The 24,145-nt window shown below is 40.3% G+C and overlaps 1 protein-coding gene, 1 long non-coding RNA gene and 1 other non-coding gene across 3 annotated transcripts in view; 1 reads left to right on the top strand and 2 right to left on the bottom strand.

The window, feature by feature from the left end:
* Positions 1-3,158, bottom strand: part of ALDH1L2 (aldehyde dehydrogenase 1 family member L2) — a 55,983-nt gene extending 52,825 nt beyond the window's left edge. The window contains exon 1 of the mRNA XM_007165747.2: positions 2,995-3,158. Within this exon, the coding sequence (XP_007165809.1) occupies positions 2,995-3,042 (48 nt within the window). The 5' untranslated portion in view covers positions 3,043-3,158. The remainder of the gene's footprint in view (positions 1-2,994) is intronic.
* A 1,855-nt stretch (positions 3,159-5,013) lies between these two features.
* Positions 5,014-5,086, top strand: TRNAG-CCC (transfer RNA glycine (anticodon CCC)). Its single transcript has one exon. It is a non-coding gene; the product is annotated as a tRNA-Gly (tRNA).
* A 3,405-nt stretch (positions 5,087-8,491) lies between these two features.
* On the bottom strand, positions 8,492-24,114 carry LOC130709253 (uncharacterized). Its single transcript, XR_009009768.1, has 3 exons — positions 23,745-24,114; positions 11,633-11,751; positions 8,492-9,995 (listed from the first exon to the last, which is right to left on the bottom strand). It is a non-coding gene; the product is annotated as an uncharacterized LOC130709253 (long non-coding RNA).
* Positions 24,115-24,145: the final 31 nt, after the last annotated feature.

The following is a 24,145-nucleotide window of genomic DNA, read 5'->3' as shown; positions in this document are numbered from 1 at the left end:
TTATGTAACTTTTCTGGGTCTCAGTTTCCTGATTCGTAGAACGGGCATTATAATAGTACCCACTTCATTGAGATGTTATGAAGACTAAATGAGTATATGTAAAGCATTTATAACAGTGCCTGGTGCATACAAAGTCCTATATCAATGATACCTATTATTATTATTATTATTTCTTCAGGATTTACATGAAGTGCTCAGTACATAATACACAATTTAATATGGTTTGAAGTTGAATCTGAAGGTCCTAAATCAAATCAGATGCCAAAGCAGAGGGTCAGGCAATAAGGAAACAAGTTAAGGACCTGGTTGCTAGAACTAGGGTATAAAGCCAGTACTTGGTTTCAAGAAGCAGGGAAGGGTCCAGCCTCTTGAATTGGATCATAAAGTAACCCTAAGTCCTGGAACCAGGTTATGAATCCAGAGCATCAGCCAGGTTTGTCCCAGACACTGGCAGAGGAAATAACAGAGTGCCAAATAAATATGAGGGCTGAATAGCTCCCACCATCGGGAGAAATTAAGAAGCAGTGAGCCAGGCAAGATACTGGAAGTGGACCATAATAACTAATTGACAAAGGGTCTTATTGCTATATATAGTTGCACTAGTTAATGAGATCCAGTCATATCATTAAGCTGAGATCATTAAATATTTCTAAGTCCATTTCTTTAAGACAGAGAATGGAAAAATTAATTATATCAGGAAGTGTTATGAACTTATTTCCTCCTTGGATTTTGTTAAGTTCTGAGAGATTTTTTTTTCATTCCTCCTTCATTCTGCTTTAATACCAAACTCAAAAGCGCTGTGTGATTTAAAAAAATGTTTTTCATATGAAGGTACAATTTACATACAATGAACACACCATTTTCAATGTAAAATTCTTTGAGTTTGGACAAACACACAGTCATGTAACCACTGTTACAATCAAGATAAAGAACAGTTCCATCATCCTCCCAAATTTCCTCCCGTCCCTTTGCTGTCAATTCCTCCCCCTATCTCCAGCCCCTGATAACCACTGGCCTTTTTTTCCATCACTATAGGTTTACTCTTTCCAAAGTGTCAGACAAATGGACTCATATACATATGCAGCCCTTTGAGTCTACCTTCTTACACTTAGCATACATATTTGAGTTTCATCCATGTTGTTGTATATATCAGTAGTCCATTCCTTTTTTTTTTTTTCTGAGTTAAGATTCCACTATATGGATGGATATACCACAGTTTGCTTATCCTGCCACCAGCTGAAAGACATTTAAATTGGTGACTATGAATAATCCCTTTGTAAACATCCATAAATAGGTATTTGTGTGAACATAAGTTTTCATTTCTCTTGGGTAAATACCTATGAGGGCAACTGCTGGGTCATTTGATGGGTTTATGTTTAATTTTATTAAAAAAAAGTCGGTTTTCCAAAGCAGCTGTACCATTTTACGCTCCCACCAGCCATGTCTGATTTTGAACAATTCTTATAGAACACAGTCCAAAGGATGAATCTCCATTTTCTATGGAGTAAAATATCCCAAATTCTTCACTTATTATTCCATGTCTTCCTTTGACCATTGAAGAACCTGCCTTCTTCCCAGCCATATGGCACTGCTCTCCCAAATGTATTCCTAGAGATAGACTCAGGCCCCTGACCCCTGACCATACCTGGTGCTTCCCCACAAGGGTGTTTTTGTTTATGCCATTTGCCACCTGGGATGTTCATCTTTTATAACTGAAATCTTATGTAACCCCACTATTGGCATTTTTTCATCCTTCAGGAACCCCTTCTGCTCTCCAAAAAAAGACAATTAAATGAAAGGTGTTGACAGAGGAGGCCAATAAAACAGTCATGCACAAGCCCCTTGTTCTCTGTGCCATCCAACCCAGATTCCCGTGTGCCACGTGGCAGGAGAAAGCTAAGGAGGAGTCGAGAGCTCTGCATAGGACAGCAAGCAAAATATCTGCCAGAGCAAGTTTCTTTTTGCTTATTTAAAAAAAGGTGAATACTCCCAAAATAACTAGAACTGACTGCATGGGATAAAGTGAATTCTCATTACTTGTGGCTGTCTGGGGGACAAAACCTTTTCCATTTATGCAACTTTGGGCCAGTTCTTGATGCTACTCAAGACTTCTCTCTGCTCCAAGTTTTTTACATCTGGATATGTACACATGTGCATATGACTTTGGCAGAGAAGAGGAATCAAAAAGCAAATTCTTTTATAACACAGCAAACATGCACTTCCTATAAAAGAAATGATGTACATGGGGTGGACTTTTTCTTCCCTAAACAGCTTGGAGTCTGCCTAGATGCAGGGAGGCATCTCTCCCCAGGTCCCTGAAGTGCTGAAGGCAGCGCCCCATGCAACGTGTCCTCCTTCATTCCATTTCTGGAGAGGCTGATGCAATTCCAAGGCGCGGGGCTGGGCCAGGGCTAGGTTTTTGCACCATAGTTTACTAATGTTCCAGGGTGGCTGCTTCTGCAGCGCCTGGTGATCCTAGAAATCTTGCCGCCTGCAGCTCAGGAATAATGAGCTTGCGGTCAACGGCCCGGAGTGCCATTCTCTGAATGGGCCCTGCATGCCAGTCGGGAGCGCTCACACCTCTCAGGCCGCGGAGGAGGACCCGGTTGACTTGATACCACTCTCCTCCAGGAGGTGGTCTCGGTCCTGCACCTCGGCTCCATCTCGTAACCAGGCAGAGATCTCACAATTGAAATGAAAACGGAAAGGGAACCGACTCTGTCCCTCTTGCCGAGTGACTGTTTCCACCCTGTCAATTCCAGCCAGACATCCTCAGCCCCGTCCCGGTAGAAGACAATGGCTCGCTCGACAAGCCCCATTCAGGACCCTCCCCGGACCCTTCTCTTCACTCTCCCGGTTTTAAAAACGTCGTCCTGGCTTTTAGCAAAGTAAACACAGCTGCCGTCCCTCAGCCCCGCCGCCCGGCCCGCCCTCTCCGGATCTGGAAAGCAGCCCCCGGGTGAGAGCCGGGACGCTCGCCGGGGCCGGACTCACCTGGCCGGTGGAGAAGCGCCGGAGCGCCCGGTTGCCCTGCCACAACATGCTGGAAAAGAGCGCTCGTGCGGGCGGCGCGGGAGGCAAGCGGGAGGCAGGCGGGGGCGGCTCAGCCTAGACGCGGCCTGCAGCCTCGGAGTCCCGGGCGAGTCCCGGGACCCAGCTCGCGGCCCCGCCCCCTCATCTGTCAGGGCTCCCGCGGCCAATCGCGAGCGACTGGGCGGGGCGTGCTCCAGTCTCCCGGAGCCGCGCTGGTGCCCAGCCCAAGCGACAGCTTCTGGCGGCTGCCTCGGTGCAGTCTCACTAGCTGTGGGATCTTCTTCCAGTTACTCACACCCTCTGACGTACATAAGGATCTGCCTTAAAGGTCAGTCTGACACCCCAGGTCATGTCCTTAACATAGTCCTGAGAAGACAGCAGGCAAGTGCGTGGAGCCACGAAAGATAAACGAGTGAGGGCACCTTCGCGACGTGAGGATCCTGATTCCTATCTCGTAGTCTGATAAGAAGATTTAATGAGAGATTGTGTATAAAGCACCTGGCAAAGGGCTTGGCACAGAGTTGGTCCCGATAGATGATAGACAAATAGATGGGTAGATAGATGATAGACACCCGACAGCCTTTTCCCTCACCTCTCTGAAGAAACGCTCCAGACATGCTTTAGCTGAGCACTTGTCTCAAACAGAACTCCTTAGCCTGGCATTCAAGGCCGTCTGTAGTTTGGCACTTACTCTTATTTCTCGCTGCTCTTTTGCACATGTAATTCAGTGTGACCATAGTACTTGCCTATTCCTTCCTGGACAACGTTTCCCAGGAAAGCTTGCCACCTGTCACTTGTCACGATCTAGGCATGACCAAATTCCTTCTCTTCTTAAAGGCATAGCTCAAATGCTGCCTCCTACAGGTATTTTTCCTGATTCTTTCCTCCCTAAGCTCCTTACTTCCTCAAAGTAATCTTTCACTCCTCTGAACTGGGAAGGAGTTTTGTCTCTGCAGCTCTTATGAAGCCTCAGTCTGTTACTACTATTTATGTAGCAGTCATCTTCTCTACTGGAAGCTCTTTGCAGGCTGACTCCATGCCTTATTTATCAAGATTTACAGTATTTAGCACTAAGCAGAGCTTAGAAAACACTTGTTGAGAGGGTAAGAAGGAAAGAAAAAGAACCACTCTTTAAAAATTTTTTTTAAATTGAAGTATAGTTGATTTACAATGTTGTGTTAATTTCTTCTGTGCAGCAAAGTGACTCAGTTATACTCAGTTACATATATATATATATATATATATATATATATATATATATATATTCATTCTAGAAAAAGAACCATTCTTAAAGCCTGGAGAATTGCAGCAAACATCCAGGGTTTTGCTTTAGGAACTGCCCCTTGACAATTTACCCCATTTCTCTGACTGCATTTTTGTGACTTCTTGCTTCTCTGAAACTTCCAAAATTGATATTCATTTTATTTGTTCTAAACCAGGGAGGGTGGGCAAGGAGTGTGGTTTTTCCTGAGTGAAGTTTCCATAGTTATATACTCCAACTCCCAACTTAAGAAAATGAGCTTATGTTCGCCCAAATATAAGAAAATATGCATGATGTCTAAGATTTTCTTCTTTAAGAACCAAAAATGTAGTCCTCTTGATAATTGGAGGTTAGGCCAGATACAACTAGAGAGTTTAACAAACAAAAAATTGCCTGCCAACCTAGACTTCTCTTACCAGCAAAAATGGAGATGAAATAAAGTAAACTTCAGAAACAAAAACTTGAGAGACTTTGTCATCAGCAGACATAAAATAAAGGGAATATTAAAGTATCCATCAAGCAGGAGGAAAATTATCTACTTGGAAGCCCGGAAATGCAGGAAGGAATAAAGACCAACAAAAAAGGCAAATATGTGAGTGCATTTAAGTAAACATTGACCATATGAACAATAATAATAATAAAATCTTGTAGATATATATATATATATATATACACATGAAAATATACAAACAACAATAAAAAATTGTCAGGTAAGGACTTCCCTGGTGGCCCAGTGGCTAAGGCTCTGCACTCCCAATGCAGGGGACCCAAGTTCAATCCTTGGTCAGGGAACTAGATCCCACATGCCGCAACTAAGAGTTCACATGCAGCAAGTAAAGATCCCGCATGCTGCAACGAAGATACCGGCACAGCCAAGTAAGTAAATAAATATTTTTTAAAAGTGTTTGATAAGTTGGGAGGGCTGGGAGGAATGGAATATTCTTTAGGCAGAAAGATAATAATCCTAGATGGAAGCTCAGAAATGAAGGAATGAAGAGCTTTAGCAAGGGTAAATACAAGGACAAATTTTAATTAATATCGTCTAAAATGATTCTAATAATGTTCTATAGAGTTCAAAAATATGTATAATTAAAATACATGACAACAATAGCATATGACTTTCAGGGAGAAAAGGTTAAGTTAAAGGTTCTAAGCTTGCAGCATTGTCTTGGAAATAATAAAAGTACTAATTTATGTTAGACTTAATAAGTTAAGGATGCATATTATAATCTCTAGTACAACCACTAAAAGGATAGTAATATAATGTATAGCTACCAAGTTAACAGAATGTAAAACTATTAAGACAATAAAATGATAAAAAAATCAATCCAAAAGAGGGCAAGAAAGGAGAGAAAAAGGAACATGGAAGAGGAGTGAAAAATAGAGGGAAATTAGTAAGATGTTAGATTTAAGCCAGTAATTGCGGTAAATGAAAATGGACTAAATGTTTTAATAAAAAACAAAGATCATCAGGTCGGTTAAAAAACAAAACTCTGATGAGAGAGACTCATAAAATATAAAGATTCTGAAAGCACTCATAAAATATAAAGATTCCAATTTTTTAAAAAACCACTCAAACACTAGCCAAAAGAAAATGTTAATCTGACAGGAAGATAAAAATTCTAAGTTTGTATACACTTAATAACACAGCCTCAAATTTTATAAAGCAAAAATTACAGAACTTCAAGGAAAAATAGACAAACCTATAACCATACTTGAAGATTTTTTAAATACTGTAATAATTTTTTATTGAACTATAGTTGATTTACAATGTTATGTTAATTTCTGCGGTATAGCAAAGTGATTCAGTTATATATATGTTATTTTTAAAATTTTCTTTTCCATTATGGTTTATCACAGAATATTGAATATAGTCTCCTGTGCTATACAGTAGGACCTTGTTGTTTATCCATTCTCTATATAATAGTTTGCATCTGCTAACCCCAAACTCCCACTCCGTCCCTCTCCCACCTCCCCCCACCCCCATGGCAACCACAAGTCTGTTCTCTATGTCTGTGAGTCTGTTTCTGTTTCATAAAAGTTCATTTGTGGGCTTCCCTGGCGGCGCAGTGGTTAAGAATCAGCCTGCTAATGCAGGGGACATGGGTTCGAGCCCTGGTCCGGGAAGATCCCACATGCCACGGGGCAACTAAGCCCGTGTGCCACAACTACTGAGCCTGTGCTCTAGAGCCCACAGGCCACAACTACTGAAGCTCACGTGCCACAACTACTGAAGCCCGTGCACCTAGAGCCTGTGCTCCGCAACGAGAGAGGCCACCGCAATGAGAAGCCCGCGCACCTCAACGAAGAGTAGCCCCCGCTTGCCGCAACTAGAGAAAAACCTGTGTGCAGCAACGAAGACCCAATGCAACCAAAAATAAATAAATAAATAAATACTAAAAAAAAAAAGTTCATTTGTGTCATATTTTAGATTCCACATATAAGTGATATCATATGGTATTTGTCTTTCTCTTTCTGACTTACTTCATACTTGAAGATTTTTAACATACTTCTCTTAATAAGTAATAGAAGCAGGCAAAATATTAGCAATGATACAGAATATTTAAATGAGATGATTAATGCATTTGGCCTAATTAAAACATTTAGAAGCACCCAACTACCAAATACACATTCTTTTTATTTATTTATTTATTTATTTAACTTTTATTTGCATCTATTTTTTGTGGCATTTATTCTCGGGCCATAAGTTTTTGTTTCTTCTGGGATATCTTTTTCTTCTGTGCAACCTCCTCTTCTGGTTTAGGAACAATCTCTTCTTTTTCAGTAAGGATCATCTCAATGTGGCAGGGAGAGCTCATGCATGGGTTGATCCAACCATGAGCTCTGTTAAGTCCTGTGCCGCATCTTGGGGGCTTTGTTCACCTGAATGTGCTCAATGACCAGAGAATCTACCTCTAAGCCCTTAAGTTCAGCATCACTCTCTGCATTTTTGAGCATGTGCAGTAAAAATTCAGCACTTTTTTTGGGCCACCGACCTGAGTCCAGCTCCACTGTTTGGCCTGGGCACACCTACCAACTCCACCATTGTAACGACGGAATAGCACACATTGCTTCTTTAAAGTGACATCCTTCAGATACTTGGTGGCTTTTCGGATATGCATACCCTTACTGGCCTGGGCAGTTTCACGAGTGTTCTGAAAGTGAACACGAAGATTTGAATCTCTTGACTTGTATGAGTTTGTGGGGTTTTCTGGGTCAAGTGAATAGCAAACCATTTTTTAGAGGTCACCGCGAGACACTGGACCTCCAGAGTCGGCACCGACCACAGCCTGCCTGTACCCCTGCCAGCCCCATTCCCAACCATCGAGCCCCTCTGAGGCCCGCAGAGGCCTGAGAGCACGGGGCGCCAAGCCAGGGACTCCGACACATCCCCCCACACAGAACTCTGCTCCGGAGGGTCTCGAAATCAGCACCGCCAAGGCCAGGATGGCAGCAATAACCAGAGGATTCACCACTCGAGAGAGATGCCTCACATTCTTTTTTAATACATACAAAGCATTTTCAAAAATTCACCATATGCTAGCCTATAAAGAATGTAAATCATAGAGTTTGACTCTGGCTATAGTGGAATGGAGCTAGAAATCAATAACAAGAAGATAATTTCTGTAATCGCCACTTCTTTGGAAATTATGAAATACACTTCTAAATAATGATAGGGGAAGTCACTGGAAGAGATGGCATGTTCTTTGCTTTTCCCAGTGTCAGGTGTATGAGGGAGCCCTGTATCTGCAGACATTCCCAAGACATCTTTGCTGAGATGAAGGAAATGAGAGAAAAAGTGCCTAGTCTAGAGAAAAATGAAGAAGCAAAGTTGAAAACGAGCTATCCTCATCAGAGATGAAAGTCCGGGGGCAGAGCTCTTGAGGAAATAGTTGCAAAAAAGCCTTTTAAAAAATTCTGAGAATTACAACATGGATAAAACAAAAATGAAAATCAAGCAATTTCTTTTATTATTATTATTATTATCAAGGTATAGTTGATATACAATATTATATGTTTCAGGTGTACAACAAAGTGATTCACAATTTTTAAAGGTTACACTCCATTTATAGTTATTATAAAATACTGGCTACATTCCCTGTGTCGTACAATATATGCTTGTAGTTTATTTTGTACACAGTGGTTTGTACCTCTTAATCCCCTGCCTCTATCTTGCCCCTCCCCGCTGAAGATCAAGCAACTTCTACTGCAGCCTCAGATGAGACATAGGTGTCTAGGGACCATGTCTCCTACTCGACGGGACCTTCCAAACAGAGACCATTGCTGTGGCTAGTGAATTGTCTGGCTGAGTAAAAGAACTGAATTGGGAATCTTCTCATTTTTATTATTTCTTCTTAATATATTACTTCTCAGCTATTTGTTTCCTTTCATACACTATGTCATTGGGACAGCTTTGTAGGTAGCAGTGAGATGTGCTGTTTCTTGAAGGGGTATAATCTTAAAATTTGAATGTGTATAATTTTTGGATTAAACAATGCACCAATGAAAAAGACACATCAGAGCAGTATAAAGTAATTTTCTGAAAACAACTGTATATATTTCATATTTTCTAGTGTAAAACTAGTTCTAACAAGTAATAAGCAAATTTTATGATTTTAATGTTTTGGGTTTCCTCACTTAATTTTAAACTTTTAATATTTTTCTTATTTCATATAATCTCTATTGTTACTTTCCTCTGTCTTTTTCTTTTTGGATTTTGTAAAACAGAAGTTTAAGACCACAAATTAGAAGACATCACATATTTCAGGCAGATATGAAAGACTTGTGTCCCTGTAGTTGAACTTGATTTGCCTTAAACTTGTTTCATTTTTAAAAATAGAATTTTTTCTGGGCAATATTTGCCTATTCTGGTGTAACCTTGTGTGACCCTAATGCTTACGTAAGAGAGCCCATGGTACCTAGTGTTTTTCACTTCTGTAGTGTTAGAATATCTTTTTGTTTTTGTTGAAGATGTGAATGAAGTATGTACATGCATAGACTGTTGAATTCACTTTTGTGCCATTTTTGTAAATACAGTAACTTGTACAACTTTTTGCAAATGTCTGAATTGATTTCACACATTAGGTGATAGATGATGTGTGAAGTGGAAACCCAAGAATTCCCACAAAAAACTCTGTGTGTAGAGCTGTGTATAGTAAAAGTGATTTATAGTCTTGAGCTTCTAGAATATCACACTGAAATCTTTACTCAGTCTGCCATGGATAAGTGTTTACTTTTGTGACTGATATCTGTGACATTCAGAGGCCTTGTTCAAATATGATATGTTGCTCAGGGATCTATTTTGTCCTAGATAGAACATTCATTCAGAATTTTATGAAACTGCAAGTCATATAATTTATAAACTTTTTTAAAATATAAATTTATTTATTTGTTTCTATTTTTGGCTGAGTTGGGTCTTCGTTGCTGTGTGTGGGCTTTCTCTAGTTGCAGCGAGCCGGGGCTACTCTTCGTTGGGGTGCGCGGGCTTCTCATTGTCATGGCTTCTCTTGTTGCAGGACACAGGCTCTAGGCGCGTGGGCTTCAGCAGTTGTGGCACACGGGCTCTAGAGCGCAGGCTCAGTAGTTGTGGTGCATGGGCTTAGTTGCTCCGTGGCATGTGGGATCTTCCTGGACCAGGGATCAAACCCGTGTCCCCTGCACTGGCAGGCGGATTCTTAACCACTGCACCACCAGGGAAGCCCTAATTTATAAACATAGAAAAATTTTACTTTCATAGTCAACTTCAGGATTTTAGAATAAAATTCTAGGAGTTTTCATACTCTTCTTTTGTTTGGTTGCTTTTTTGACTCAAACTGATGTGCAGCCATTTTTGCTATTTGGAAACATAGCTGTGTTTATTTATTTATTTTGAATTTGAATTTGTTCTGCTGAATACTCTATGTTATTCATTTTTAGAATGGTGTTTCTTTATAAATTCTCATTTTAATTAACACACTCTTGAACCTGTATTATTATTAATGTTTGATTATTGTTAAGTGAAAATAATTTCATGATAAAACAAATACTTGAGAGCGCTGGCCGAGGAATCTACAACAGGAAGAAATGGAGTAGAGGCCAAAAGGCAGAGCAACCAGCAGATTTCAGCAATCTCATGGCGGTACAGAGAACAAATGGAGTTTGAGCAGCCAGGACTTGAGCCAAGGTCTTGGCAATAAGGGAGATACAGAGGTGAACTTAGCTCCTGACACTCACTTGATTTCTGCTTATTTTTTTTTTGGCTGCATTGGGTCTTCGTTGCTGAGTGCAGGCTTTCTCTAGTTGCAGCGAGCGGAGGCTACTCTTCGTTGTGGTGCACGGACTTCTCATTGCGGTGGCTTCTCTTCTTGCATAGCATGGGCTCTAGGCGCATGGGCTTCAGTAGTTGCAGCACGCAGGCTCAGTAGTTGTGGCATGCGGGCCCTAGAGTGCGTGGGCTTCAGTAGTTGTGGTGTGTGGACTCAGCAGTTGTGGCACGCGGGCTCAGTAGTTGTGGCACGCAGGCCCTAGAGCACACGGGATCAGTAGTTGCAGTGCGCAGGCTCTAGGGCACATGGGCTTCAGTAGTTGTGGCGCGTGGGTGCAGTAGTTGTGGTTTGCGGGCTCTAGAGCGCAGGCTCAGTAGTTGTGGTGCACGGGCTTAGTTGCTCTGTGGCATATGGGATCTTCTCGAACCAGGGATCGAACCCGTGTCCCCTGCATTGGCAGGTGGATTCTTAACCACTGTGCCACCAGGGGAGTCCCCTGACACTTGATTTCAGTTTGAGGTATGTGCTGATTCTTAAGATACATGGATTAGAGGCTATAGAAACAAGCAGAAAATGGCTAAAAAGCAAAGTAGAGTTTCCAGTACCCAGAAGTTGGAGCTGAACATCTGCCAGAAGGAGGTAATCCAGGAAACATCTCATCCCTCTCAACTGATACTCTTGGAAGGCATCCACCGAGTGCAATCTAGAGGTAGAGCAACTGCTGTAAGACTGCAGCCCAGCCTCACATGAGCTCAGCCCTCACTGTAATGAACTGATCTGCCCTACTTTAGTTGCCTGCCAAAAAATAAGGTCAATTTTTTCTGTAGAAAGATAAGATCATCTAGAACCTCTGTAATTGTTTATTTTCCTGCATTCAATCAAAAGCCTTCAGGGACAGCAAGTAAAATGGCCCAAAGAAATAAACTGTATCATATGAGAACTGCTAAGGTAGAAATGACCACCACCGCTTTCATATTCCCACCAGTAATCTCTGTGCAATAAATAAATAATATATTGTTCCATCAGGTCTGCCCCCACCAACTTGTGTCGAATTTAAGGACAAGTGTTCAATAAATCATTTTTGAGCACCTACCATGTTCTAGGCTCTGTGGTGGATGGTGGGCGTGGAGAGATGACGAGACAGAGGATTCGCTTCCCTCATGCTGCTTATGGTCCAGCAGGGAATGGCAAATAAGCGAAGTGTGATCAGTGCTATAAAAGATGAAACAGAGTTTTATGGAAACACAAAGCAGGAGGACCTAAGGGCTAGCCAGTGTGCTGATCAACCTTGCACCCCAGTACTCAGCATAGTTCTTGACACATGGAATGCATGTTTACGGAACACAGAAATAAATGAATCTAGTGACTGGATAGAGGCTGAGGAACAGAGAAAGGAGTGACCAGCTCAGTTTCACATCATAAGGGAGGATTTCACAAAAGATTTACCACCCTGCCCACTCTGACCGCCCCCACTCTAAAAGGTAAGTTTTGAAGGGGAAGAGTTTACCAAAAGATAAAGGTGGAAACAGCATCAGAGGTACAAGAAACAGCAAGTAAAAGTTATGAAGGAGAGAAAGAGCACGGTAAGATCAGAAAATGCTTTCTTGATGGTAACTGGGATAACCACTTTTAAACCTTTAATTAGAAGCAAAATACATTTTTTAAAGGAAATATCATGAAAAAGCCCAATACATTAAGAAATAAAAGGCAGGGGCAAGGAGATCCTCTGAGTGAAGGAGAGCCCTTAATCCCCTGCTGTGACCTCCAAGGCACTTCCAGGAAGAGACTTTGTTAAGCTCATTTTGTAAGCCACTGGTCTACAAAGAGTATTCACTGGAGTCAGGGGGAGTAGGCCAAGATGGAGAGGTGGTGTGGGGTCTCATAGAGCCTGTATACCATGCTAAGTAGGTGGCGGAAAGCACTGAATCTTTTTCTTCCGCTCATTACTAAAGATTGTAAAATGCCAAAATGTATAAGAACAAAAACATCAAATCATCAATCCCACAGTTCAAGGATAACTACTCAACATCTGGGTCTTTTTCCTCACTGAAGCATAGTTAAGCAATGCAGGGAGGAAATTCCATTGCATTTTAGGAAAATGCTTTTCTTAACAGTATGGAAGGTGGTAAGTGACACCGGAGGCCATTTAGGAGAAACTGTAATAGGCCAAACAAGTCATCCCCATTACAGTGGGCAGGACAAAAGGGATCAATTTGAAAGACATTGTTAAAGTCAACTGAACCCTGTGACTGACAGATGGAGGGAGAATGAGAAATAGAAGAGCATCTCCACAGTGGGCTTCTGTGGGAAATGAAACCATTTACTAAGACATGGATTGCACACAGGATGAGAAGCAGGTTTTGGAGTGGAAGCTCATGAGTTCACTTGTAGACAAATTGAATTGGATAAGATGCCTGTGGGAAGTTCCTGTGGAGATATCTAGCTGACTACAGAAAAATCATGAGGGATACACCTAACACCATTGTGAATCTCAAACTTTGGTGATAGAGAAATCTTTCCCTCACACTCCTGAGGTCCTCCAAACCATATTCCTGCCAAGAGAATTTCTTGTTTAAATCATCACCCTTCAAACTGATCACCTTTCAAATTTCCCCCCTCAGTTTTTTCTCTCTTTTGATAATCTTCATTTTGATTAGAGAAAACAGTTCATTGCACAATTCCTTTGGGAACCTGTAATAAATTATTAAAATCTTAGAAGCTCTTTCATCCTGGAGCCTAAACATAAGAAGCATCTAAATAATGAAATTGTTCTAAAAGGAATTTTGAAATGGTGATCTTTTTAGAAAAAAAAATCACCCTACTGTAATAATCAAATAATTATTTGCTCTAGTACCTGGCAAATAGTGACAGTGTGATCTGCTTGACTGCAAACGACCAAATGGCTGTTTAATGTAATGACCATGTAATGCTTTTGCCTCCCACCATCTAAGCCCACATCTTGGGATAACAGTACTCTGGTTTTCATCTGAGGATCTGTTTCTCCTCCTGTCTTAGGCCATGTGGTTTCTATGAAGTTACCTCTCCCCATAAACCCCCTTGGAGCCAGGGGTGGAGCACATGATCTACACTAAGCCAATCAGGGCGTCCCTCTCACCCTCTTAATTACAATGATTGGTTCAAAAATGTGCAAAGTATCCTAGTAAGGCTAATCAAGGCCTACAAGACTTAATTCTGGGACTTCTCTTTGAGCTATCAGTTAAGCATGCTCTTTATCTCTCCTTTGCTAGATGTGACATTGTGTCGATATGAGCCTGAAGTTGCCAAGGGCTAGCATATGCAACCTAAAGAATGTAGCAAAAACTGCAAGAGATGGAAGAGAAACAGTGAAAAGTCAAGACCTGACATCATTTGAATAATAGAACCAGATGCACAAGAAGGCCAGTCCCACCACTACGTTTTAAAATTAACATACAGTAAAATTGACTTCATTTTTGGTATACAGTTCTATAAGTTTTAGCATATGTATAGATTTTGTATAAGGAACACCACAATCAGGATACAGAATAGTTCCATTCCCCTAACACCACACCCCCAAATTCTTGCCCTATCCCTTTGTAGTCATGTCTACCACCACCCCTGAACCCTGATAACCACTGACATGTTCTCTATCCCTGTTGTTTTATCTTTTCAAGAATGTCAAATAAATGGACTCATGTAGTATGTAAGTTATTAGACTGGTTTTCTTCATTCAGCATAATGCCCTTGAGATTCATGCTAATATTTAGAAATTTTCCATTGTGGTCAGAGAATATAACTGTAACATTTCAATCCATTTAAATGTACTGAGACTTGTTTTATGGCCTAGCATGTGGCCTGTCTTGCTGGGTATTCCTTGTATACTTGAAAAAAATGTCTCTTTTGCTGTTTTGGGTGAAATGTTTTATAAATATCAATTAAGACAAGCTGGTTGAGAGTATTGTTCAGTTCTATATCCTGTCTACTTGTTATATCAATACTGAGAGAGACATGTTAAAATTTCCAACTATAAATATTTTATCTATTTCTTCTTTCTAATTCTGTCAGATTTTAGTCAGTTAAAACTTACCACTTGTAAAAAAAAAAGTAAATTCACTGACATTCTGGATTCTGTTACATTCTTAAGAAAATTATCATGGCTTTAATTTAGAAAGAAGTAAATTTGCCTGGACTCAAACCCTGTAGAGTGTAGTAGCTTATGTTTCTGCTTAGTTCTCCATTTAAACAAAGATTTGGCCAATGTTTTTGCTCAGATTATGGGGTTCACCCTCTTCACTGCTCCCCTAATGATCAGTTTTTCCCTTCTAAATGTCAAGTTACTCTCTCTGCTAGCCCTGTCTCTGTTCTCTGCTATCTTAAACCCACAGGGCTTCAGCTTTTGCTGCCTGAGGTGCACATCTGTTGGGGAATATAGGTTGTCAGAGGGCAGCAAACACACCTCTCACCCAGTGCTATTGTTTTCCAAGGACTCCTGACTGCTATTGCAATATTTCAGCAGGCCTGGGCATGTAGTTGAATGCAGCCAGGGATTTTGGCAGAGTTGTTACTCGGATTTTGGATCTTTTCCCTTCTGTGGGTCCTTTGTTTCAGGACTCCCTTCCAAGTTTGCAGGTTCTCTTCTAACAACCCTGAACTTAGTTTGCTACCACCTTGAGCCAATAAGACTTCAGTGTTGGGACTTCCCTGGTGACGCAGTGGTTAAGAATCCTCCTGCCAATGCAGGGGACACGGGTTCGATCCCTGGTCCGGGAAGATCCCACATGCTGTGGAGCAGCTAAGCCCATGCACCACAACTGCCAAGCCTGCGCTCTAGAGCCCGTGAGCCACAACTACTGAGCCCGCATGCCATAACTACTGAAGCCTGCGTGCCTAGAGCCAATGCTCCATAATAAGAGAAGTCACCGCAATGAGAAGCCCGCGCACCAAAAGGAAGAGTAGCCCCTGCTCGCTGCAACTAGAGAAAGCCCGCATGCAGCAACGAAGACCCAACGCAGCCAAAAATAAATAAATAAACATATATACATATAAAAAAAAAGACTGCAGTGTTTCACTCCTGTATTTGAAGGGGTGAGGGACACTGTCAGGTAAAAAGCCACAGATTCATAATTATCACCAGTTGCTGAGTAAATTCTGTGGTTTCTGCCTAAATTCATTGTCTTTCAGATCTTTAAAAAGTTATCTTTATTATATTTTGTCTACTTTTCTTTGTTATTAGCTGCACGTGGGTTCACGTGACTGCTTTAGGCTGCCACCAGTGCCTCTTGAGGACATAGAAGTATCTTTGTGGATTACTTTAATATGTTGATTATAAGATTTTTCTAAGGTAGTTATTTTTTTTAATTAGGTTATTTCAACCCACTTTGTAAACTAAAACTTATGTAGAAAAACATATATATGTATGTGTGTATATGTATATTGTTCATTTTGCTCTTTTGGAGTTAAAACAAGAGTTGGCAAACTTTTTCTTAAAGGGCCAGATAGATATTTTAGGCTTGTGGGCGTTATGGTCACTGTTGCAACCACTCAACCCTGCCATTGTATTGTGAAGCAGCCATAGACAAAAATGCAAATAAATGGGCATGACTGTGCTCCAAAAAAACTTTATTTACAAAAGCAGATAGTGGATCTGCTGACTGTACTTTGCCAATCCCTAACTAAAATTATCTTAATAATATATCTTATCAGACAACTGGGTTCTTTGGAAGATTTTAGTCACTATGGTGTATCAAACAGACAAGGTCCTGATTAAATACTGGTGGAAGAAATGACTAATTTAAAAAGCCACTTTTAAGTGATTTTTTTTTTTTTACACTTACACATTCTTTAACCAACAGTGCCACCTCCTGACTAAGAGGAAATAATTTTCCTGTAAAATGAGTATTATAGAGCAATTGAAAAAATAATTATTGGTTTATTCTTTCAACAAATATATATAAATATATATAGTATACCAAGCACTATACTTGGCATTGAACTGTATCAAAGAGACATGGATGTTTATAGAGTTTATAATCTAGTGGGAGAGATAAGCAATGATTAAGCAACTAACCCCCAAATAAATGATCCAAAGTTTTGACGAGAGCTACAAAGGAAAGAAGTATACAGTGAATTTCATATAATAGAAGTACCTATTTGGGCTTGTGTAGTCAGGGATGTCCTCACTAAGGAAGTGATATTTAATCTTAGATATCAAGATAACTGGAAGATATCCAGTGGGGGGTAGAACTTTCCAGGCAAAAAGAGGGCACAGTATGTGTACAGGCCTTCATGTGAAAAAGAGCTCAGTTTGTTGGAGGAACTAAAAGACCAATGTGGCTGGATCATAATGAGTGAAAAAGAAAGAGCCTGAAGAGGATGCTGGCGAGGTAGACAGGTTTTTCCTATAGATGCTGTATTTTATTGTAGGCACAATTGGAAGCCACTGATAGTTTTTTAAACAAAGGAGTAGAATACTCTGATTATATTTTAAAAATCAAGCTCTGACTACTAAGTCAAGAATTAGCTAGAGGGGGAAAAGAATGGAAACAGGGAAGTAAGCAACTTTATTAAAAACAAAAATAGAAAAGCCTTCATGGCTTCTGGCTATGACTGCCTAGCTTATATCAGAACAACCCTCTTGCTGAGAACAACTAGAAGAGCTGGTAAAATATATTTTAAAATCTTTCTGGGGGGAGAATTTTTAATTGTGGTAAAAAGCACATAACATAAAATTTACGTTCTTAAGTATACAGTTTAGCAGTGTTAACTATATTCACATTGCTGTGTAACAGATCTCTAGAATTTTTTCATCTCGCAAAGCTGAAACTCTATACTCCATAGCACAGCTCCCCATTTTCTCTTTCCCTCAGCCCCTGGCAACCACCATTCTACTTCCTTTTCCATGATTTTGACTACTCTAGATATCTCATAGGTAGAATCATATAGTATTTGTCCTTCTGTTACTGGCTTATTTCACTCAGCATAATGTCCTCAAGGCTCATCCACTGTGGTAGCATGTGGCAAAATTTCCCTCTTTTTATTTTTATTTATTTATTTATTTTGGACTGTGTTGGGTCTTTGTTGTTGTGCACAGGCTTCCTCTAGTTGCGGAGAGCGGGGGCTACTCTTTGTTGCGGTGTGGGGGCTACTCTTCGTTGCGGTGTGCGGGCTTCTCATTGCGGTGGCTTCTCTTGTTGCGGAGCATGGGCTCTAGGTGCGCAGGCTTCAGTAGTTGTGGCGTGCAGGCTCAGTAGTTGTGGCTTGTGGGCTCTAGAGTGCAGGCTCAGTAGTTGTGGCGCATGGGCTTAGTTGCTCCGCAGCATGTGGGATCTTCCTGGACCAGGGATTGAACCCGTGTCCCCTGCATTGGCAGGCAGATTCTTAACAACTGCACCACCAGGGAAGTCCCTTTTTTAAAAGCTGAATAGTATTCCACTGTATGTGTGTACCACATTTTCTTTATCCATTTATCTGTAGATAGACATTTGGGCAGCTTCATCTCTTGGCTATTGTGAATAATGTGCTCTGAACATGGGTGTGCAAATATCTCTTCAAAATCTTGCTTTCAATTCTTTTTGATACATACCCAGAAATGGATTATATGGTAATTCTAATTTTAGTTTTTTAAAGGAACCTCCATAATGTTTTCCATAGAGGCTGCACCATCTTACATTCCCTCCAGCAGTTTATAAGGATTCCAATATCTCCACATTCTCATCAACACTTGTTATTTTCTGTGTTTATTTAAATTTTTTTATAGTTGCCATCCTAATGAATGTAAGGTGATACCTAATTGTGGTTTTGATTTACACTGCTCTAATGATTAGTGATGTTGAGCATCTTTTCACATGCTTGTTGGCCATTTGTGTACCTTTTTTGTGAAGTGCTTATTCAGGTCTTTTGCCTATGTTTTAATCTGGTTACTTTTTTTTTTTTTAATGGTAGAATTGTAGCAGCTCTTTGTATATACTGGATATTAACCCCTTATCAGATAGATGATTTGCAATTATTTTCTCCCATTCCATAAGTTGCCTTTTAACTCTGTTGATTGTTTCCTTTAATGTGCAGAGGCTTTTAAGTTTGGTGTAGTCTCATCTGTCCATTTTTGCTTTTGTCGCTAAAAATCTTTTTGAAGGCATTGGAGACCTAGGTAGGTGAGGATTTGAGAAATCGAGATTCAGGAGAGAAGGTCCAGGGCGGTGAACCTCAAGGCATCTGCTGATTTGTAAGTACCAGAAAGCAGCAGCTGTGAGGTTGAAAAGCTGAGCAGAGGTTTGGCAGGACTTGCCCAGCACCCCTGCAGAGCTACATCCTAGGATTAAGATGATACAGAAATAGACCAGCCCTCACAAAGACAAAAACCCAGCTTGGAATCAGAAAAGTCCTAGACTAGGTTAAAGTAGTCTGCCCCTACTCTAATAACCTTCCAGAAGAGATAGTAATCCCCTCTGGAGGAAGATAACACCATTCAGATCCTCAACTTATCTCTGTAATTTTTCATACTTAAAGACCAGGATGCACTAAAAAATTTATCAGGCTTATCAGGAAACAAGACCAAATGGTGGAAAACCAAGAGGGGGGGGGGGAAAAACCCACACACATACCAAACAACAGAGTAGAGACATACAGATAAATCCAGATATTGGAATTATCAGAAAAGATGTACTATATGTACAGACGTGAATAATAGACTCCCAAATATGTCTATGTCCTAATTTCCAAACCTATGTTTATGATAACCTATGATTATGTTACCTTACCTGTTTAAAGGGACTCTGTGGATGTGATTAAGTTAAGGTTCTTGAGAAAGGGAGATTATCGTGGATTGTCTGCATGGGCCCAGTGTAATTGCAAGGGTCCTTATAAGAGGAAGTCAGGAGAATCAGTGTCACTAGTAGATGTGATGGCAGAAGCTAGAGACTGGAATAATGCATGGAAGCCAAAAAAGGCAGGAAAGTGGATTCTCCCCTCAGTGTCTCCAGGAGGGACCAGCCCGGCCAAGACCTTGATTTTAGCACGGTGAGATTCATGTCGGACTTCTGATCTACCCAACTGTAAGATAATAAATCTGTGCTGTTTTAAGCCACTGAGTTTGTGGCAACTTGTTACAGCCATGATAGGAAACTAGTACATAGCCTAACAGGGGATACAATTATACAAACATACAATTTCAAAGTAAATAATATGGGGGCACAGGGCTGAAGTGCTCAGTGCAATCTGGGATTCACAGAATCAGGTGTGATGGTAACCTACATGATCCCATAATCATTGGTCATCCATGAGTATAGGAATACAAAAACCCAGCTGAATGGCAGATTTTTGGAATAATCAGGAGGCTGAAACAAAACTTCATTGTATCTCTAACTAAGAAGTTTGATTTGATGAACATAGTACTCTGCATTCAATACTTAAAGAACACCTCTTTTTTTTCAGGCTCACATCCATTTTCTCATTTCACCACTTATAAGGCTACAAATTAGGATAGAAAGGAAGTCTCATAATATTTGAAAGAATCGATATCACACAGACCATCATCTGTGACCATATGAAATTGAGTTAGATATCATTTTGAATGATAAATCAAAAATCCCCATGCATTTGGAAATTTAAAAACACATTCAAAAGCACAATAAAAATAATTACTGTGTCAAAGAAAAAAATTTAATGAATATTGAACTTAATAAAAATGTCCAGGGCTTCCCTGGTGGCACAGTGGTTGGGAGTCTGCCTGCTAATGCGGGGGACACGGGTTCGAGCCCTGGTCTGGGAGGATCCCACATGCCGCGGAGCAACTGGGCCCGTGAGCCACAACTGCTGAGCCTGCGCGTCTGGAGCCTGTGCTCTGCAACAAGAGAGGCCGCGATAGTGAGAGGCCTGCGCACCGGGATGAAGAGTGGCCCCCGCTTGCTGCGGCTGGAGGAAGCCCTCGCACGGAGGCGAGGACCCAACACAGCCAATAAATAAATAAATAAATAAATAAATAAATAAATAAAATACAAGAATCTTTTAAAAAAAACCAATTAAAAAAACCCCCCCAAAACCCCCAAGTTTAAAAAATAAAAAAATAAAAAAAATAAAAATAAAAATGTCCAGATGGTAGTGAGCTAGAAAGCTCTAGGAGACGTCTGTAGGATGATGAAATTAATGGAGCACCACAGGCATCTGAACATCCTGAGAGGAAATTTAGACAATTGGGGAAGACTTTCAGGTTGAATTGGTAAAAACAAAACTAAGCAAACAACATTAAAAAAAAACCAAAATAATTATGCCAGGAAAAACAAAAAGCTTTGCATGGAAAAAATGTCATAGTCTACTACATGGCTCAACTATGAGTTGTGTTAATAGAGTCATAACACTGAATATTGACCTACCAAAATTATTATATAACTATATTGGAAAAAGGGTGGGATGGCAGAGATATGGATGGTGGGGTGAGGGGATAAAGATAGTTACATCCTCATCTCCCATAGTGGGAAGACAATATATAATTCCCAAAGTTGAAAATTAAAGAATATTGTCATTATGCTATTTAGAGAAATGGAAGTAAGTATTAAAATAATCAACTAAAAGAGATAGAAGTGGTTGCCTTTGGGGACAGGAAAATAGGGGAGGGGGTGGGTGAGACTTTGCTGTTTTTCACAACAAACTTTGTATAACTGTATGATTCTAGACCAGGGGTTGGCAAATCTTTTCTGTAAAGGACTAGACAGTAAACATTCTAGGCTTTGCAGGCCATATGGTCTCTGTTGCAGATTGGAAAAAGCCTTGTATTCCATCCTATGAAGTGTAAACTCCATGCCAAGGACAATGGAATTCACTGATGGACTTAAAGTGGGGCATTCCCTGATCAGATAGGTTTTGAGAAACTTCACTCAGTAGTGTGGACAATGCAAAGAAAAGATCTGTCATGATAGGTTTAGGAAGACTCAAATTCCTGTCCAGGTGAGAGATTATTTTGTAAAGAAATATATGAATTACCATATTAGGTATCGTTTTGACAGATACACATAGGACTCTGACAAATTACTAAGAGAAATGCCTTTAGTGAATTATTACCATAGATTTTCTATTGTAGGAAACATACTTTAAATGTATATTAAGAAACAAGTTCACCAAGACCTTAGCACTGTTTTATACACACACACACACACACACACACACACACACACACACTCACTCACTATGTTTTGGTACAGAATAAACTGGTACTTAAGTTGTGGGTATAAGGCTTAAAGGCAAGGATTGCTAGGTGCCAGAAGGCAGGCACGTTCTGAAAGCAACTGTTCTAAAGTTCTTTGAAGCTCTCAAAATAGCACAATACTTCCCCTTCTAGTTCCAAACTTGCCTTTCAGAAAGTACTGTTAAGAATGAAAAAAAGTAGAAAGAAGGATATTTAATTTTTCAAAATGATTATTTGCCTTTGATAGCCTAGGCCTGGGAAATATAGAACATCTGTTGTAATAGATAACTTTCAGATAGCACATTTCAGTTTATAGCGAATGTGCTTTATTTATTTATTTACGATGTGGACCGTTTTTAATATTTATTTTTATTATTTATTTATTTAGGCTGTGCTGGGTCTTAGCTGCAGCACACGGGGTTCTCCGTTGCGGCATGTGGGATCTTTAGTTGCAGCATGCGAATTCTTAGTTGAGGCATGCATGTGGGATCTAGTTCCCCAAACAGGGATTGAACCCAGGGCCCCCGCGGAGTCTTACCCACTGGACCACCAGGGAAGTTGCTGAATGTGCTTTAGATTTAGTATCTAACTTGTAATTCTCTAATAAAATTGTAAATTCTAGGCGTGGAATTTGATTTAAAGATATGTAAGCTCAAGACAGGCAATCCCTGACATGTCCACATTGCTATATTTAAAATGGATAACCAACTGAGGACCTACTGTATAGCACAAGGGACTCTGCTCAATAATATGTAATGGCCTAGATGGGAAAAGAATTTGAAAAAGAACAGGTACCTGTATATGTGTAACTGAGTCACTTTGCTGTATACGTGCAACTATCACAACATTGTTAATCAACTATACTCCAATATAAAATAAAAAGTTAAAAAAAAATACAGGCAATCCCTGAGATTTCTTTTAAAATTAAGGATATGATGAGTCAGAACAGCAAACATTTCTATAGTATGTGGTTGGCATTGCTCTATGCCTCTTACATGTATGAACTAAATTAGTCCTCATAACAAACCTATGAGGAGTTTACTATTATTATTCCCACTTTACAAATGAGGAAATTGAAGCAGAGGTTAAATTACTTGGCCTAAAACCCCATGGCTACTAAGTGGCAGAGCTATGATTTGGACCTACACAATTTGACTGTAGAAGCTGTGTTTTCGATTATTACATGACATTGCCTCTTGCACTGATTTAATAATTAGTGGATATGCAGATTCAAATTGCTCTGACCTGTAATTTCAATGTATCATAATGAGCTACTGGGAGATTAATTACAGTGATTAACACAAATGTGAGGAATACAGCAAAGTCAAACTCATGATCACACATAAGTAAAAGGAAAAATGTCTGCCAACCATGAGGCACTGATGCTACCTGTTATTTTCAAATTTCCTTTCTTTTTTTCCTTTCTAAAATGCCCACTAAGACTGCAAGCACCATAGGGGTGGGATCCACCTTTCTTGTCTGTTTTTTCATAATAATATCTGCATCTAGCATGGTACCTGGTACCTAGTGGACACTCAAATATTTGACCTACTGCAGATTCGCGGGCCTCAGGGAATGCTCTTCAAGAGGCCATTTACTAGCTTTGATTAAGTTAGTTATTTTTGGTCCTTTTTGAGACTACAGAAGACCTTCATAAGTTCTCCCTGTTAAAGATTTAAAAATATGTAAGTAGACACAATAAAACTTGAAAATTCACTTTCTAATCACCAACACATACTCTTTTCCAGTTGACAACTGTCCTGTTTGGTGTGATCCGAGTTCTCTTTCTATGCATCTACGTGCACATATGCCAGTACACGTTTATATAAAAATACAAATGTAACCACAAGTACACATTTTTCTGCAACTGCCTCCTGTCAGTTTCTCATGTCTCTATAAACCTACTTCATTTCTTTTAACAGTTATCTAGTATTTCGTAGTATGGACATATTAAACTTTATGTAATTACTCCCTATTGATGGAAGTTTACCTGGATTCTTACTAGTATCTATTAAAAACCATGCAGCAATGAACACTGCTGTGTAAATACCTGTAGACATGTAGCCTTACTGGGTAACACAGATCCTTGTTCACCGAAAAGCCCGTTAGCAGGTAGGCGCCTTCTAGAACCCACTTAAACAGCGCTTCTTCTTCCCCCCTGCCTTTTTAAGAAGAGGTGGGTCGAGAGCCGGTGAGCGCAAGTTAGCAGAGAAGTAAAATTCCTCGCTTAAGGTGTTCGTAAAGTAACTATTCCTCTTGCACACGGCTTTTTTTCTCAAGAACAATCTGCATAGGGCGTGCAGAACAAGAGCTCGGACGGTGGCGACCGGGAAGACGTGGGATAAACGGGCTTCTGGGAAGAAGCGCCTGCACGGCGACGTCCTAGAGGACAGCGTCTGCCCCGACCCCATCAATTTTGCCCTTTTTAGGCTAGACTGAGGGAGCACTTCT

This window comes from Balaenoptera acutorostrata, chromosome 11 (genome assembly GCF_949987535.1).
Source record: "Balaenoptera acutorostrata chromosome 11, mBalAcu1.1, whole genome shotgun sequence".
Lineage (NCBI taxonomy): Eukaryota > Metazoa > Chordata > Mammalia > Artiodactyla > Balaenopteridae > Balaenoptera > Balaenoptera acutorostrata.
Note: the sequence above shows the minus strand (reverse complement) of the source record. Positions and strands in the feature narration are given on the sequence as shown.